The sequence below is a fragment of the Chrysochloris asiatica genome, unplaced genomic scaffold, assembly GCF_000296735.1.
Source record: "Chrysochloris asiatica unplaced genomic scaffold, ChrAsi1.0 scaffold00004, whole genome shotgun sequence".
NCBI classification, from domain to species: domain Eukaryota; kingdom Metazoa; phylum Chordata; class Mammalia; order Afrosoricida; family Chrysochloridae; genus Chrysochloris; species Chrysochloris asiatica.
The window spans coordinates 4437223-4453484 of NW_006408522.1; the positions used below are offsets into that span (position 1 = coordinate 4437223).

Here is a 16262-nt window from a genome sequence, read left to right on the forward strand (position 1 = left end):
AAAAAAAAAAAAAAGAAAGTGACCAGAGAAATGACATTCACTTATAGGAGAACAATTCAAATGACTATATATTTCTCACCAAAACCACGGAGACTAAAAGTGGACCAACAGTTTTAAAGTGCTGCAAGAAAATAACTATAAGCCCAGATTGTATTCAGCAAAAATATTCAAGATTAAAGTGAAGTTAAGACTTTCTCAGATGGTTCATAGCCAATAGACTTTGTCTAGAATTAATAAGTATATTCTTCAGACAAAAGGAAAACAATAGACAGAACATTAGGAATGAGAAAGAGCAAGAGAAATAATAAGTATCTGTGTAAATATAACAAATTATTGGATAGGGAAAATTATAAAATCATCTGATTGGCTTTTCAATGTATGTAGATGAAATACATGAGACCAGAGGTTGGCAATTTTTTTCAGTAAAAGATCAAATAAAATAGTAAATATTTTTTACTTCATTGGCCAGTCTGATGCAATTATATGAGTCTGTCTCTGCTGTGCAAAAGTGACTGAAAATATGTAAACAACTGATCATGACTGTGTCCCAATAAAACTATATCTATAGACAATGACATTTGAATTTCATGTAATTCTTATAGCTCACAAATGTTGAGTTATGTTGCTGTTTAGTCCTGTGCCATCCTCACAATTGTTATATTTGAGCCCATTGTTTTGCCATTGTGCTAATCTATTTTTTTGGAGGTATTCTTCTATTTCATTGACCTATCACTTTACTAAGCATGATGTCCTTCTCCAGGAATTGATCCCTTCTGACCACATGTCCAAAGAATGAGAGAGAAAATCTTGCCATCTGGCTTCTAAGTATCACTCTGGTTATACTTCTTCCAAGACAGATGTCTGTTCTTTTGGAAGTCCAAGATACTTCAATATTCTTTGCCAACACCTTAATCTCACTGCATCAAGTCTTCCTTTTCAATGCATCCAGTATCCCTTAATTCACTGTCCAGCTTTTACATGCTCATGAAGCAACTGAATATACTATGGCTTGAGTCAAGAACACTTTAGTCCTCAAAGTGACCTCTTTGCTGCTTAACACCTGAAAGAGGTCTTTTGTAGCAGATGACTGCTGCTTCCAAGAGCACTGATTGTGAATCCAAGCAAAAGGATCTTTGACAACTTTAATATCTTCTTCATGTATCATGATGTTGCTTATTGGTCCAGTTTTAAGGGTTTCTGTTCTCTTTACATTGAGGTGCAACCCATACAGAAGGCTGTGGTCTTTGATTTTCTTCAGTAAGTATTTTAAATCCTCTTCACTTTCAGCACGGAATGTTGTATCATCTGCATATCGCAGACTGTTAATGAGTCTTCCTCCAATACTGATGCCATGTTCTTCATATAATCCAGTTTCTTCAAGTATTTTCTCAGCATATAGACTAAATAAGTGTGGTGAAAGAATACAACCCTGACACACAGCTTTCCTGATTTTAAATCACTCGGTATCCCCTTGTTCTGTTCTAACAACTACCTCTTGAAGCACAATGACGTGTTCTAGAATACTCATTCTTCACAATGTTATTTATAGTTTGTTATGATCCACACAGTCGAATGCATTTGCACAATCCATAAAGCACAATAAATGCCACAAAGCAGTCTATAAAGCATAATCCATAAATGCCACCAAACTTTCTGGCATTCTCTGCTTTCAGCCAAGATCCATCTGACATCAGCATAATATCCCTCATTCCATGTCCTCCTCTGTATCTGATTTGAATTTCTGGCAGCTCCTTGTTGATGCATTGCTGCACCCATTGTTGAATTATCTTCAGAAAAATTATACTTGCATGTGATGTTAATGATATTGTTAGATGATTTCCATATTCCACTGGGACACCTCTTAAGGCAGGGAGCCTACAGTGACTCTTGATAAAAGTTACTAGGAAAGCAAAGATTTTGTCTCAAGGACAAGGTGTTTCTTTGTTTTTCTACTGTATCCTCAGTACCTGGGAAATAAATTGTAGATGCTCAGCAAATGTTCAACAACTGGATTATCAGTGGTAGATGATTTCTAAGAACTATAGCCCCAAATCTCCCTGGACAGTTATTATGGGACCAGCTAAGGTCCTCATGTGACCTAACATGGAGGATAAAAGCATTAATACAAAACCTTACCCATTTTACAGTCTGTTTATTGCAAACAGACCACCATTATTACGGTGGTTGTTGTTAAATTCAGACTCATAGCAACTATGTATATGGATTCTGAGGAGTGGCTGGTAAGACTGAAACGTTAACCCTGAAGTTCAAAGCAATCTTGCAGTCCAGTGCATCAACCCACAGCATCACACCAGGACTCCATAAAAGCCATGTACTTTACTTCCTTGTACAGTCTAACTGGTTTAACCACCTTGAAGAATGACCTTTCCTTGAGGGCAGAGAACACCAGCCCCTGGGAGTACGCAGGCACAACACCCCATAATAAGATTTGTCTGCTCCTGTCATAGACCTTTGCAGTAGTATCCATCTTGAACAAATTCTGTGCATGCACTCAAACACTTTATTAGCTTGACCCCGGGTTGATACACTGAACTGCAAGATTGGTTTGAACTTCAGGGTTAGCGTTTCAGTCTTACCAGCCACTCCTCAGAATCCATATATACATCGTTGCTATGAGTCTAAACGGGCCATTTACTAGAAATTCCTGTCTACCCATTTGAATAATATGATGCCTTTCCCACCTAAACTTTAAAAAATCTCAGCAAAGCCTCTCTTGGGGAGATAGGTGTTAAACATAATATTGTGTGAAAGCCTCTTTCCTATTTAAAAAAAAAAAAAAATCTTTGCCAGTATGAAAGCTTTGCCTCATTTGACTTCTTAATCAGCAGAAGGCAAAAGACCTCTCATGTAGGGCAAAAGAGTGATTAGCACTCCTGATAACACTTTCTTTGGAATGGGCACAAACATGGATCTCTTGCTATTGACTGGCCAGGTAGCTGTCTTCCAAATTTGTTGGCACAGATGAGTGAGTACCTCCAGTGCTGCATCAGTTTGTAGAAATATTTCAATTTGTATTCTATCAGTTCCTGGAGCCTTGTTTTTTTGCCATTGTCTTCAATGCATCTTGGACTTCTTCAATACCACTGGTTCTTGATCATATGCTACACCGCTTAAAGTGGCTGAACATCAACCAATTCTTTTTGGTACAGTGACTTCTTTTTGGTACTGCAAGTTCTTTCCATCTTCTTTTTTTAAAAAAAGGTTTTATTGTGAATTATGTGATCGTTTACTAGGGAGAACATTAGCTTTACATTCATCCTATCGAATATCGTTTCATTGTCATGGTTTCAATCCCCTCCATGCATCATAAACCAACCAAAGGGTATATCCTACAAGCCTTCCCCCTGGTCATCAGCACACAGCCCCTCTCCCTCTCTGGGTCTAGAGTCCCTAGTTGTTCCCTCTCTCCAAGGAATGGTCTCTGCCTCCATCTCTGGTGTCACTGTTTCTCTGGGTGGTGGTGGTTATGTGCTATGGAGTTGGTTCTGACTCATAGCGACCCTGTACAGGGTTTCTGAGGCTGTACATCTTTACAGGAGCAGCAAGCCTCATCTGTCTCCCGTGGAACAGCTGGTAGTTTCGAATGGCTGACTTTGCGGTTCACAGCCCGATTCATAACCACTATATTACTAGAGCTCCTTGCTTCTCTGGGTAGGGGCCCGCATTCCACTCTTCTCCCTTGATGGTCCCAGGGACCTCCGCTCCTGGGCTGCAAAGTCAACCACTCCTCTTGTTTTGCTACAAAACGTCTACCTTTACATTTCCAACCTTCACAGTCAGTCCTGATAGCAATTATTCACTACTGTGCCACATGACCTTCCATCTTCTTTTGATGCTTCCTGTGTCATTCAGTATTTTGCCAAAGGAACCCTTCAATATTAAAACTGGAGTTCTGAATTTCTTCTTCAGTCTTTCAGCTTGAAAAATGCTAAGTGTGTTCTTCATTTTTGGTTTTCTAACTACAGGCCTTTCATTAAAATACTTTACTCTGTCTTCTTGACCTGCTCTTTGAATTTTTCTGTTCAACTCTTTTATTCCTAATTTTTTCCATTTGTTTTAGCTTCTCTACATTTGAAACACTTGATGTGGTACTGCAGGATAATGCACTGGGTCTGAAGTTCAGTTTGAAATGTATGGTCAGTGATTAAAACTTACCAGCTGTTCCTTGGAAACTTTATACAGTGTTGCTATGTGTCAGAATGGACTCGACAACACTTAACAACAACACACTCAAGAGGGCAAGTTCCAGAGTCACTCTGACATCCATTTTGGGCTCTTTCTTTCCTGTTTTTTCAATTACCTTTTGCTTTCTTCATATATGATGTTCTTGATGTCATCCCACAACTCTTCTGGTCTTTGGTCATTAGTGTCTAATGTATCAAATCTTTTCTTGAGATGGTTTCTAAATTCAGGTGAGACATCTTCAAGGTTATATTTTGGCTTTCATGGACTTATTTTAATTTTCTACAAGTTTCAACCGGAACTTGCATATGAGTAATTGATGGTCTGTTCCACAGTAGACTAGCTTTGTTTTAGCTGAATATATTGAGCTTCTTCATCACATCTCTTCCTACAGATGTAGTCAGCTTTATTCCTGTGTATTCTATCTGATAAGGTCCATGTGGATAGTCACCTTTTATGTTGCTGGGAGAAATAAAGTACTTGCAATGAATAAGTCATCAGTTTTGCAAAATTCTACCATATGAGCTCCAGTTTCATTTCTATCACCAAGGCCATATTTTCCAAAAATCAGTCCTTCCTCTTTGCTTCTAACTTTTGCATTCCAATCATGAGTAATTATCAATGCATCTTGATTGAATGTTTGATCAATTTCAGACTGGAGAAGTTGATAGAACTCTTCAATTTCATCATCATTGGCTTTAGAGGTTGGCGCACAAATTTAATAGTGGCATTAATCGGTCTTCCTTGTAGGTGTCTGAATTATTACCCTGTCACAGACAATACTGTATTTCAAGATAGATCTTGAGATGCTCTTTTTGATGATGAATGTGACACTACTCTTCTTCTATCTGTCATTCTTGACATAGTAATCCATAAGACTGTCTGGTTCACAATGGTCAATACCATTTAAATAATGTGGTTATATGCTGTGGAGTCGGTTCCGACACATAGCAACTCCATACAGGGTTTCCAAGGCTATAATTTTTTTTTTTTTTAAGTTTTTATTGTGAATTATGTGATAGTTTACATGGGCGAACATTATCTTTACATTCATCCTATCCGTATTTTGTTTCATTGCAATGATTACAATCTCCTGCATGCATCATGAAACAACGAAAGGGTACACCCCGCACACCTGCTCCCTGGCCACCAGCACACAGCCTCTCTCCCTCCTTGAGTCTAGAGTCACTTGCTGCTCCTTCTCTCCATGTCATCGTCTCTGCCTCCATCCCTGGCGTCACGCTTCTCTGAATAGGTTCCCGCACTTTGCTTTTCTCCTTCAAGGTTGTAATTCTTTATGGGAGCAGAAAGCCTCATCTTTCTCCTGCAGAAAAGCTACTCGTTTTGAATTGCTGACCTTGAGGGTTAGCAGCCCAATTTTTAACCACTATGCTACCAGAGCTGGCTTAGTTTGCTTAACCCTGTGCCAGACAACCACAACAGAAAGAAGGGAGGGTAAAAAGATCTACAAGGTATTAAGATTTTACATTCCACTGGAAGTAGTAAAATACTAATTTTTAATAGCCAGTGCACAGTTAAATATGTATATTATAATCACTAGAGCAAACACTAAAAAACAAAAAGCAAAACCCCAGGAACACAGCAAAAAACCAACCAGTAGATAAATTAAAATGGAGTATAAAAAACGTTCAAATAATCCAGAAGGTGAAAATGACAAGAATGAAAAAGAGAGCAAACAGAAAATAACAAAACAGAAGACATAAATCCAAACATATCAATAATTATATTAAATGTAAATGATCTAACAACAGGTTGTCAGAGTAGATAAAAAACATCCAACTACATGCTGTCTATAATAAACTCACTTTGAATATAATGATTTAAGAAAATTAAAAGTAAAAGAAAGAAAAGCATGTAAACACTAATTAAAGGAGAGCTGCAATGGTTACATTAATATCAGGTAACATCAAAGCAATGAAAAGTATCAGGGATGGAGAAGGAAAAGTACATAATGATAAAGGGGGGGGCTGTTTTATTTAGAAGATGTAATAGCACAGCTGCAAACTACATACAGCAAAAACTGAAGAGGGAAATGTACTCTAATTTCAGTCAGAGACTTCAATACGCTTCTCCAAGTAACTGACAGAACTAGTAGAAAGAAACTCAATGTAGACATAGAAGAATTTAATAACGCCAACAACCAACTATATCGAATTTGTGTTTATAGAATACTACACCCAATAAAGGCTTGTATTCTTTTACCATACTTTTAAAATCTGTATCCTGAGCAAATAATCTTGGAAGACGTGCAGCCAGAATGTTTCCAAAGTCAGGATGGCGAGATTTTGTCTTTCATACTTTGGAGATGTTAACAAGAGGTACCAGTCCCTGGAGAAGGACATCATGTTTGGTAAAAAAGAGGAAGTCCCTCAAAGAGACAGACTGACACAGTGGCAAAAACAATAGGCTTAAACATAACAAAACAATTGTGAGGACTGTATAGGACTGGGCTGTGTTTCGTTCCTTTGTGAAGAAGGTCACTATGAGTCAGAGCCAATTCACCAGCACATAACAACAGAAACACCCAGTAAGAGCAGAAAACATATTCTTTTCTAGGGCCAATGGAATATTAACCAAGACTGACCATACATCCAGGTTCATAAAACAAACCCCAAGAAATGTCAAGTAACTGAAATCATACAATACTATACTATAATGGAATTAAACTAGAAATCAATAATAGAAAGATAAGAGGAACGTTTCTAAGCACTTGAAAATTAAACTACACACTTCTAAAATAATCCATGGCTTTGACCCATGAATTATTTAGAAGTGTGCTGTTGGATTTCAAAGGAAATTAGAAAATACTTTGAACTGAACAAAACTGGAAATATAACACTAAAACTTGAGAGATGCAGAGCTAGCCCGCATTATTAAATGCTTATTTTATGAAATGTCTCAAGTCAATAGTCTATGCCTCCACTTAAAGAAACCAGAACAAGAATATAATAAACTCAAAGCAAAGCAGAACAAAAACATGGAAATCAATCCAATTTAAAACAGAGAACCATTACAGAAAAAAATAAATAAAACTAAAACCTCGTTCTTCAAAACAAAAAAGATCAGCAAGACTGATAAATCTCTATCAAGATTGATAAGGAAAAATGAGAGAAAAGAACACTATCAAGAATAAAAGAGAAGAAAAAAAAAAAAAAAGAATAACAGAGTTAGCTAAAAGAAAAACCCAAATAAGTTATCTGTGAGTTGATTCCAACTCACAGCAACTCAATGTGTTGCAGAGGAGAATTTTGATTTCTGGGGTTTTCATAGCTATGACCTTTTGGAAGCAGACAGACAGAACTTTTTTCCAAGTTGCCTCTGAGTGAATTTGAACTGCTAATTTTTTGGTTAGTAGTCACATGCTTACCTGCTTGCACCACCCAAAGACTCCTGAAAGAGGGGATATTACTGTTAAATATCTCAATGATTATAAAATAATAAAAGGTAATATTATGAATAACTCTTGTATATAAATTTGATAGCTTAGATGAAACGAACCAATTCCTTGAAAACAACAAACTACCAGAACTCACCCAGATGGTAAGGAGAAATTGATTAGTCCTATAACTATTAAAGAAAGTCAATTCATAGTCAAAAAGCGTCACACACCCACACACACAAATCCAGATAGTTTTAATGATGAACTGTACCAAACACTTAAAAAAGAAATAACACCAAATTTCCAGAAAGTAAAAGAAGAGGAAACACTTTTCAGCTCATTATATTAGGCCAGCATTAGTCTAATGCTAAAACTGTACAAAACAGTAGAAGAAAACTACAGACCAATATTCCTTACAAACATAGATACAGGAGTCCTCAGAAAAGATTACTGCATCAAATCCAGCAAAAAATAAAAAGAATACACACAAATTGGGTTTTATCCCAGCAATGAAAAGTTCATTCAGTATTAAGCAAAAATCAGTAAAAAAAAAAAAACACACACCCAATAATCAATATAATATACCATATTAAGAATCTAAAGATGACATAATCATCTTCATTGAAGTAGAAAAAGCATTTGATCAAATTCAACACAGTCATGATAAACATTATCAGCAAAGTAGGACTAGAAGGCAACTTCATTAACATAATAAAAAATATCTATAGAAAACTCATAGTGAATATCATAATTAATGATAAAAAAATTAAAAGTTTTCCTCTTAAGATCAAATCAAGGCAAGAATGTGTAATCTCACTGTTCCTACTCAACATTGTATGAGAAGTCCTATCAAACACAAAAAAATAAGAAACAGAAATGAAAGACATACAGATTGGGAAGTGTTATAGATTTAATTGTTTACTCTCAAAAAATATTTGTCAACTTGGCTGAGTTATGATCCTCATCATGTAACTATCCTCCATTTTGTGATCTGATATAATTATCCTATGTATTGTTACCTTCTCTTCTACGATATTAATGAGGCAGGATTAGAAGCAGAGGGAGTCCTGGTGTGGCACTGCAGATTAATGTGCTGGACTGCAAGGTTGGTTTGAACCCCAAAATCAATAGTTCAAGCTCCACCAGTCACTCTTTGGGAATCCTATACAGGATCACTATGAGTCAGAACTGACTTCACAGCAGTTAACAACAACATGTTAATGAAGGGAGTCTTGGCATGACGCTGTAGGATAAACACTGGACTGCTAACCACAAGGTTGGCAGTTCAAACCTATCAGCTATTCTTTGGAAACCCTATATGGGGTTGCTATGAGTTGGAACAAGGAGCTCTGGTGATGTAGTGGTTACGAACTGGGCTGCTAAACTCAGGGACAGCAGTTCCAAACTACCAGCTGTTCCTCGGGAGATAGATGAGGCTTTCTGCTCCCATAAAGATTTACAGCCTCGGAAACCCTATGCAGCGTCGCTATGAGTCAGAACCAACTCCATGGCACATAACAACAACAACATGAATTTGAACAGACTTGAAGGCACTTAACATCTTAACGAAGCAGGTTGCACTCTATAGGATTATCTTGTTTTTGGATCAATCTCTTTGAGATATAAAAAGAAATTAAATAAGCAAGCAGAGATTACATGTCATGACTGCCACCAAGAAAGAAAAACTGGAAGTGGAATGTGACCTTTGAGCTGCCTGGGGTTCCTGCACTGAGAAGCTCCTAGACTCAGATGAAGACAGATGTCTACTCACATGCAGACCGCCAAGGAATGCTGGACCCACAGATTTTTTGTTTATGTTTTAACTTTGTATTGTGAATTGGGTGAAGGCACACAGAACAAAACAGTTTTCCATTCAACAATTCATACTCATTAAGTTTCATGTAATTGACTGCAATCCCTACAATATAACATTATTTATCCTATTTCCTCCCTGTTTTTCCTGTTTCCATTTCTCCATTCCTACCCTTTTGAATTTTGTTTTTGGGTAGATGCTACTCTTTTGATCTCAAATGACTGCTATCTAAGATGTGCCTATCTCGCCAGTGTTATTGTTCCTCTTACAAGCCTGTCTATTGTTTGAGTGAAAACTGAGCCAAAGGGGTAAGTTCATTTCCAGACCTGAAGGGCAGCTAAGGGCCATAGTCTTGAGAGTAGGTCCATAGATGCTGAAAGGAGACAAGGACCTCCTCCTAGAGTTAGCAGTAAGAGAAAGCTTTCCCCTAGAGTTGGTACCCTGAATTCGGACTTCTTAACCTCCTAAATTGTTAGAGAATGCATTTGTTTGCTGAAGCTGTCCACTTGTGGTATTTCTGCTTTATCAGTACTAGATAACTAAGGCAGGAAGGAAGAATTAAATTAAATTAATGCCTAATCATAGATGACATGATTGTCTATATAGAAAACTCCAAGGAAGTTACAGAAATTAAAAAATACTACTAAATATTGGCAAGGTTATAGGACATAAGGTCAATACACAAAAATCAATTTTATTTCTATATTCCAGCAATAAACAATTAGAAAGCATAACAAACAACATATTCCAAAATAAATAGCTAAAAAATACAAGTATATTCCAAAATAAAATACAATAACTCAAAAAACTACTTATTTATCAATCTAATAAAATAGATCATCTGCTACAAGGAGTTAGGATTGTGGGTGGGTATGCATGAGTAAAGTATTTAGTGTAACAGTACAGGTAAAACTTTCTGCTTTTTCTCCTTCATCTTGTCTTTCTTCTTCTACTTAAACTCTTCTTCGGCAACACTTCCTTACAGTGAAAGTATGTTGCTCCTTCTTGATAATCCTTTGAACTACTGACTGCTCCCCCTTAACTCTCCTAAATTATTGCTGTTTTTAATTTCTTACTACCTGCTTGCTATCTTATAACATCCTGCCAATGATTTATTCTACCTCCATTTGATTGAAACATTTCTCATACTTCACATTTGTATTGTTACAACAGTATTTTGATTACTGTTACTCTTTGTTGTTCTTACATTTAATGCATCTTTACAATTCACATTGTTTCCAGATCTTCCTTAAGCATCTCATTGGCTATGTTGCTCACTTTACTTTTTTTGTTTGTTTGTTTTCAGAGAATCACCATTATCTATCAAAAAGTTTCTCTTGGGCCTGTCTTTTCATCCCAAAGCTTAACTTCTTCCAACATTTTCAGTCTCTTTCACTGTGGTAGTTACACTGGCTGAAAACAACCATTTGTTTGCTCATGATTCTTTAGGTTCAGAGTTTGAGCTAGAATTATTCAGTAAGTGGGTTTTCTGTTGGTCTCATCTGAAGTCATCTAGTGGCTGAACTGGGCTAGATGGTTCAAGGTGGCCTTACTCACATGTTTAGAAGTTGGCATTGGCTGTTGGCTGGAGGACCTTGGCTTTTCTCCAAAATTTTCTCACTTCTTGTAACAGACCAGGCTTCCTCTCAGGGTAGTGAAAACATTTCCAGAAAGTAAAGAGTGGAAGCTGCAAGCCTTTTGAAGCTAAGGCTTGGAAGTCATATTGTGCTACATCTACATTCTGCTAGTTAATGGCCAGCCCACATTCAAGGAGTAGGGAAACAGCTTCTACTCATTGGTAGGGAAAGCAGCAAAGAATTTATGTCCTCTAAAAAACCACACACATATATACAGCAAATTTTACCTTTTTTTGGTGTACAGTTCTGAGTTTTAACATGTCTAGATCAGCATAACCACTGATACTGTCTATATATAGCTATCACATTGTTGTTGTTGAGTTGGTTCCAACTCATAACAACCCTGTGTAGGGTTTCCAAGGAGCAGCTGGTGAGCTTGAACCACCAACCTTATTCAAACTGACTTTGTAGTCCAGCACATTAACCTGCAGTGCCACACCAGGGCTCTAGCCATCACAGTGTCTTTGTTGCCACTGAATCGGTTCCAATTCATAGCAACTCAGTACAGGGTTTCCGAGGAGCTGCTGGTGAGCTTGAAATGCTGATTTTGTGGTTCAAACCAACCTTGCTGTCCAGCACATTAACCCACAGCGCCACATCAGGACTCTAAACCATCACATTGTTGTTGCTGCTAAGCGCCGTTGAGTCAGTTCCGACCCATAGATTCCCTGCATAGAGTTTCCGAGGAGCAGCTGGTGAGCTTGAACCACCAACCTTGCAGTTCAAATAGCTTTGCAGTCTGGCGCATTAATCCACAGCGCCACACCAGGAACTCCTAAACCATCACATTAGGGGTGTGTTAATTGTTTGACCAAATATGTTGTTGTTAAGTGCCGTAGAGTCATTTCCGACTCATAGTGACCCTGTAATAGGGTTTCCAAGGAGTGGTTGGTGAATTTGAACCACCAACCTGTGTTTCAAACTGACTTTGCAGTCCAGTGTTTTATCCCACAATGCAACTCTGTGACCAAATACGGCAGGATAATTTTTAAGTTGATAATTTTGTATGGCCCGCAAATGATGCTATAAATTTTGGCAGAAAAAAAAATTCCTTATCCCTGCTCTAAGGAGTCCCTGGGTGTAGCAAAGGGGCACTTGGGTCTTTCTAACAACAGAAATCCCAAGGTTGAGCATAGTAAAGGAGGATCTTTGCAGTGCTGATTACTAATAGCTTAAAAAAGAGATGGGATAGGCAAGAATTTCACAATGCCTCCAAGGCAAGGCTTAAAGTAAGAGACAAGGAGAAACGGAGAAAAAGAAGTAACACTGCAGGGCAGGTAGGCAAAGAAGCCAGGAAGAATTGAGGCCATAACTACACACCTATTCTCAGTAAGGCAGAGCTGTTCTTTAGGGACCTCCCTGTCTTCCTTTCTGTTCAGAGGCAAGAACTCACAGTTTCTCTCCTTTAAGTTATAAGAGCTTTTCTGTTTGAAGACAGTAGTTTTCTGGGAATAGGGATAGAAGCAAAAAGCTGGGTGGCAAACAAAAAGCCTGGAAATATATATATATATATTTTTTTAACAGTATGGGTATATGTTGTTGTTGTTATGTGCCGTGGAGTCGGTTCTGACTCATAGCGACCCTGTACAGGGTTTCCAAGGCTGTAAATCTTTATGGGAGCAGCTGCGGAACAGCTGGTAGTTTCGAACTGCTGTCCTTGTGGTTCGCAGCCCAATTTGTAACCACTACACTACCAGAGCATCTATGTGTATATAGTTCTAATGATTAACTTGAGGATGGCCCAGTACACTAGATTGTATAGATCTGTAGAGAATGATCTTTGTAGGAAATCTGTTACTTAAAGATGAAAAGGAATGTCAATCAATCTGATCCCAATTCATTAATCATTACCATCTGAAAAGTTTGGGTGAAGATCCTCTGGAGTAACCAGAAAGCAAAGGAAAAGGAGGACATTATCATTGTAGAACATGTCACTTTCCCTTGAGATAAAAGAAAAAAGAAATGAGAGGTCCTAAGCCCTGAAACTAAAGGTAGTGAAAGAAACTTAGATATTGAAAACAGGAGGCCTAAAAATAGTTAAGAAGTGACTTACAATCTGGTGAAAGCACTTTCTCTTCTGAGTTTCTGAGAAAGTACAGCATTTTATAAAATATCCTGACCTGATTCCTAAATTCAAATAATATGTATAGCATCTGTTAGATGTATATTAACATAGATCCAGAAATGACAATGACAAAGCAAGCATTTATTCAATTATTTATTCATTCATTCAAATAAATGTTTTATGAGGGCCTTACTTGTTTTATAAGGAGCTCTGGTAGTGTAGTGGTTACGAATTGGGCTGCTAATCTCATGGTCAGCAGTTCGAAACTACCAGCGGCTCCACAGGAGAAAGATGGGGCTTTCTGCTCCTGTAAAGACTTACAGCCTCAGAAACCCTGTACAGGGTCGCTATGAGTCGGAACCGACTCCACGGCACATAACAACAACAACTTGTTTTATGGGAGTCCTGGCGTGGCACTGTGGGTTAATGCGCCAGACTGCTAAGCTGTTTGAACTGCAAGGCTGGCGGTTCAAATTCACCAGCTGCTCTTCAGAAACCCTATACAGGGTCGCTATGGGTTGGAATTGACTTGACAGCACTTAGCAACAACTTGTTTTATGGGAGTCCTGGTATGGCGCTGTGGGTTACTTAACCAGACTGCAAAGTTGCTGTGAACCGTAAGGTTGGTGGTTCCAGCTCACCAGTTATTCCTCGGAAACCATATACAGGGTTGCTATGGGTCGGTACTTAACAACGACTTGTTTTATGAAGGCCTACCTATGCCAGGTCCCTGGGTAACACAAAAAGTATGTGTTTGTGTGTACAAACCTAGAGGTTGGTGGTTCAAACTCACTCAACAGCACCATCAAAAAAAAGGCTTTCATAAAAATCACAGTCAAGAAAATCCTATGGAGCAGTTCTATTAAAGAGTCAGAATCAACTTAATGGCAATACAGCTTGTTTGTTTTTGGGGGTGGAGGCTACCACATGTACCAGGTACTTTGTTAAATGCTACAGATACAATGGTGAACAAAACAGAATCCCTAGTTTCATGAAATTTCTAAATACTGGGAGAGACAGACATTAATAAAATCATACAATTACATACGAAATATTCATTGTGATAAATGCTGTGAGATACAGTACAGGGTACATTAAGAGTGCATACCTGGGGAACTTGGCAATAGGCTGCCAGTGACAACCAGTGAGTCTGTCAGAGCAAATGATGTACCAAAAAATCCTGTGCTCCCATTCCTAGTAGGGAAGGAGAACAGAGTCCCTAAGAGAAAAAAGTATTCATTGTCCTCTGGGAGAGTGAAAGAATTAGCCTCGTGCTCTTTAAGAGTTTTTTACCAGGTTCATAGACACAAAGAACATCTTGCCCTTGGGATAAAAAGCTTCCATCATAAACATGGGTACAATAAATAGGCAAGAAATTGATACCTTCTGCCTTCAATATAGTGAGGCAAGAAGCCCTGAAGGTTGCTCAGTGGCAGAAAGCTGTGGTCTGGGCATGTTTGTTATTCCAACAGATTCTGTAGATACAAGCTAATGACATTGGAAAAAAAAAAAAAAAATCAGGGCCAGCCACTTTGTGATTTCTTGATTATATGTGGTATATACACATCCAGGCTGAACCTTTCTCTACTCTTCCTGCCCAGTTTCTACCACGACAAGTTTTTTTAAACATTCTAGTCTAAGGCACACACACACAACAACATTATTCTGAAAGCTGAAACTTTACTAGATCAATAATGATGAGAGATCCAAGAATAAGGAGTTCTTAAATTGCAACTCATCAGTGCCTACTGTGTGATGGGCTTCATATAAATATTGAATTACAACAAAATATTCATGGAAGCAATCTTATTAGAATGACCAGAGTGAAACACCTCAATTTCCAAAGGCAGACTGACAAGATAGTCTGTGATAATCAGAGATAATTAACTATGCTCCTCTGGGTCTCTAACTTCTCCAAGTGCATACACTTTGAAAGTCTGGTTACTGATGCAGAAACCTGATGAGACTCTGAGGCCCTACCTCCCTAACCACACACATACTTTGACAAGGACTTGGATTCTTTATCAAAAGAATTTGTTGAAATCAAATTGCAACCAGATGCTACCAAAGGATCTGAAATATTTAACTAAGTCCCTTTGCAACCCTATTCCGTTTTTTCAGGTTCATGGATTTCCAAAACAGAAGAGATTTTGTTCTCAGGGGCAAATGAAACATACAAGTCTGGATGGTAGCCTTGAGCAGCAGCACCCTATGGAGAGCCAACTGCTTTGTAGATGCCTGGAAACAAGACCGTGTAAACATTTCCCTGTTGCCTAGGCTGATAAAATCAGCACTAAGTGACAGATGAATAACATGGTGAATATGGCTGGGCAATGAGGCAACCAGTGGGAAGAAAGAGCTGGTTTTTTTTTTTATTAACTTCCAGGTGTTGAGAAAGGTAAGAGGAACATATTCAATGAGGCAACACCAAGTCAGTTGAAGAGTGACTATTTTCCATGATCCTTTACTCTCTCAGTCATCCTTTTATTGCCTTTTCTCTTAAAACCAGATTCACAGGTTAATTTCTATTTTAATTCTCCCACAAAAAATGACAGACACAGATATGGAGAAACACAGACAGAGTTTGAAGCACCTGGCCAGCATCTATTAAATAATTGCTTACATACCAGGACCAACACTGTTGAGAATAGTTATGAAGGGAAGATAATTAACCTAAAAAACTGGCAATAGCAATCTCTAGCAGTGGAAGATTTTGCTACGAAGTTATGTTGTAATCCTAAGAGTAACATCAGGAGCATCTGAAACTTCCAGTAAATAGTTGGTATTATTTACAACAATAGTCCCTGTTGGTTTTCCTGCCACAACACTCTGAGAAGGGGTGGGGACACCTTATAAAGCACTTACCATCTTCCGTTTCCTGCCACACGATGCCTTCAAGGTTGACGCTGGTCCCAGGTTCACAGGGGCCCAGGCATTCGGGTTCAGTAGCTAGAGCCACATCACATGTGTTGACCCCAACTGATCGGGTCCGAACCATGATCTGCTCACAGGGAGATGAGATGTCATTACTGACCACTGGCACCAGAAGGTGAAGTGGCAGCACTGCTGGTGTGGCGACAGGGGACTCCATCTGTGGGAGAAGAGAAAGCAGTAGCTGAGTTCAGGTGAAACATTAAAAGGAAA

At 38.3% G+C, this 16262-nt stretch overlaps 1 protein-coding gene across 1 annotated transcript in view; it reads right to left on the reverse strand.

The window, feature by feature from the left end:
• ZNF609 (zinc finger protein 609) overlaps positions 1 to 16262 on the reverse strand; it is a 238608-nt gene that overhangs the window by 63184 nt on the left and 159162 nt on the right. The window contains exon 2 of the mRNA XM_006831540.1: positions 15984 to 16209. Within this exon, the coding sequence (XP_006831603.1) occupies positions 15984 to 16209 (226 nt within the window). The remainder of the gene's footprint in view (positions 1 to 15983; positions 16210 to 16262) is intronic.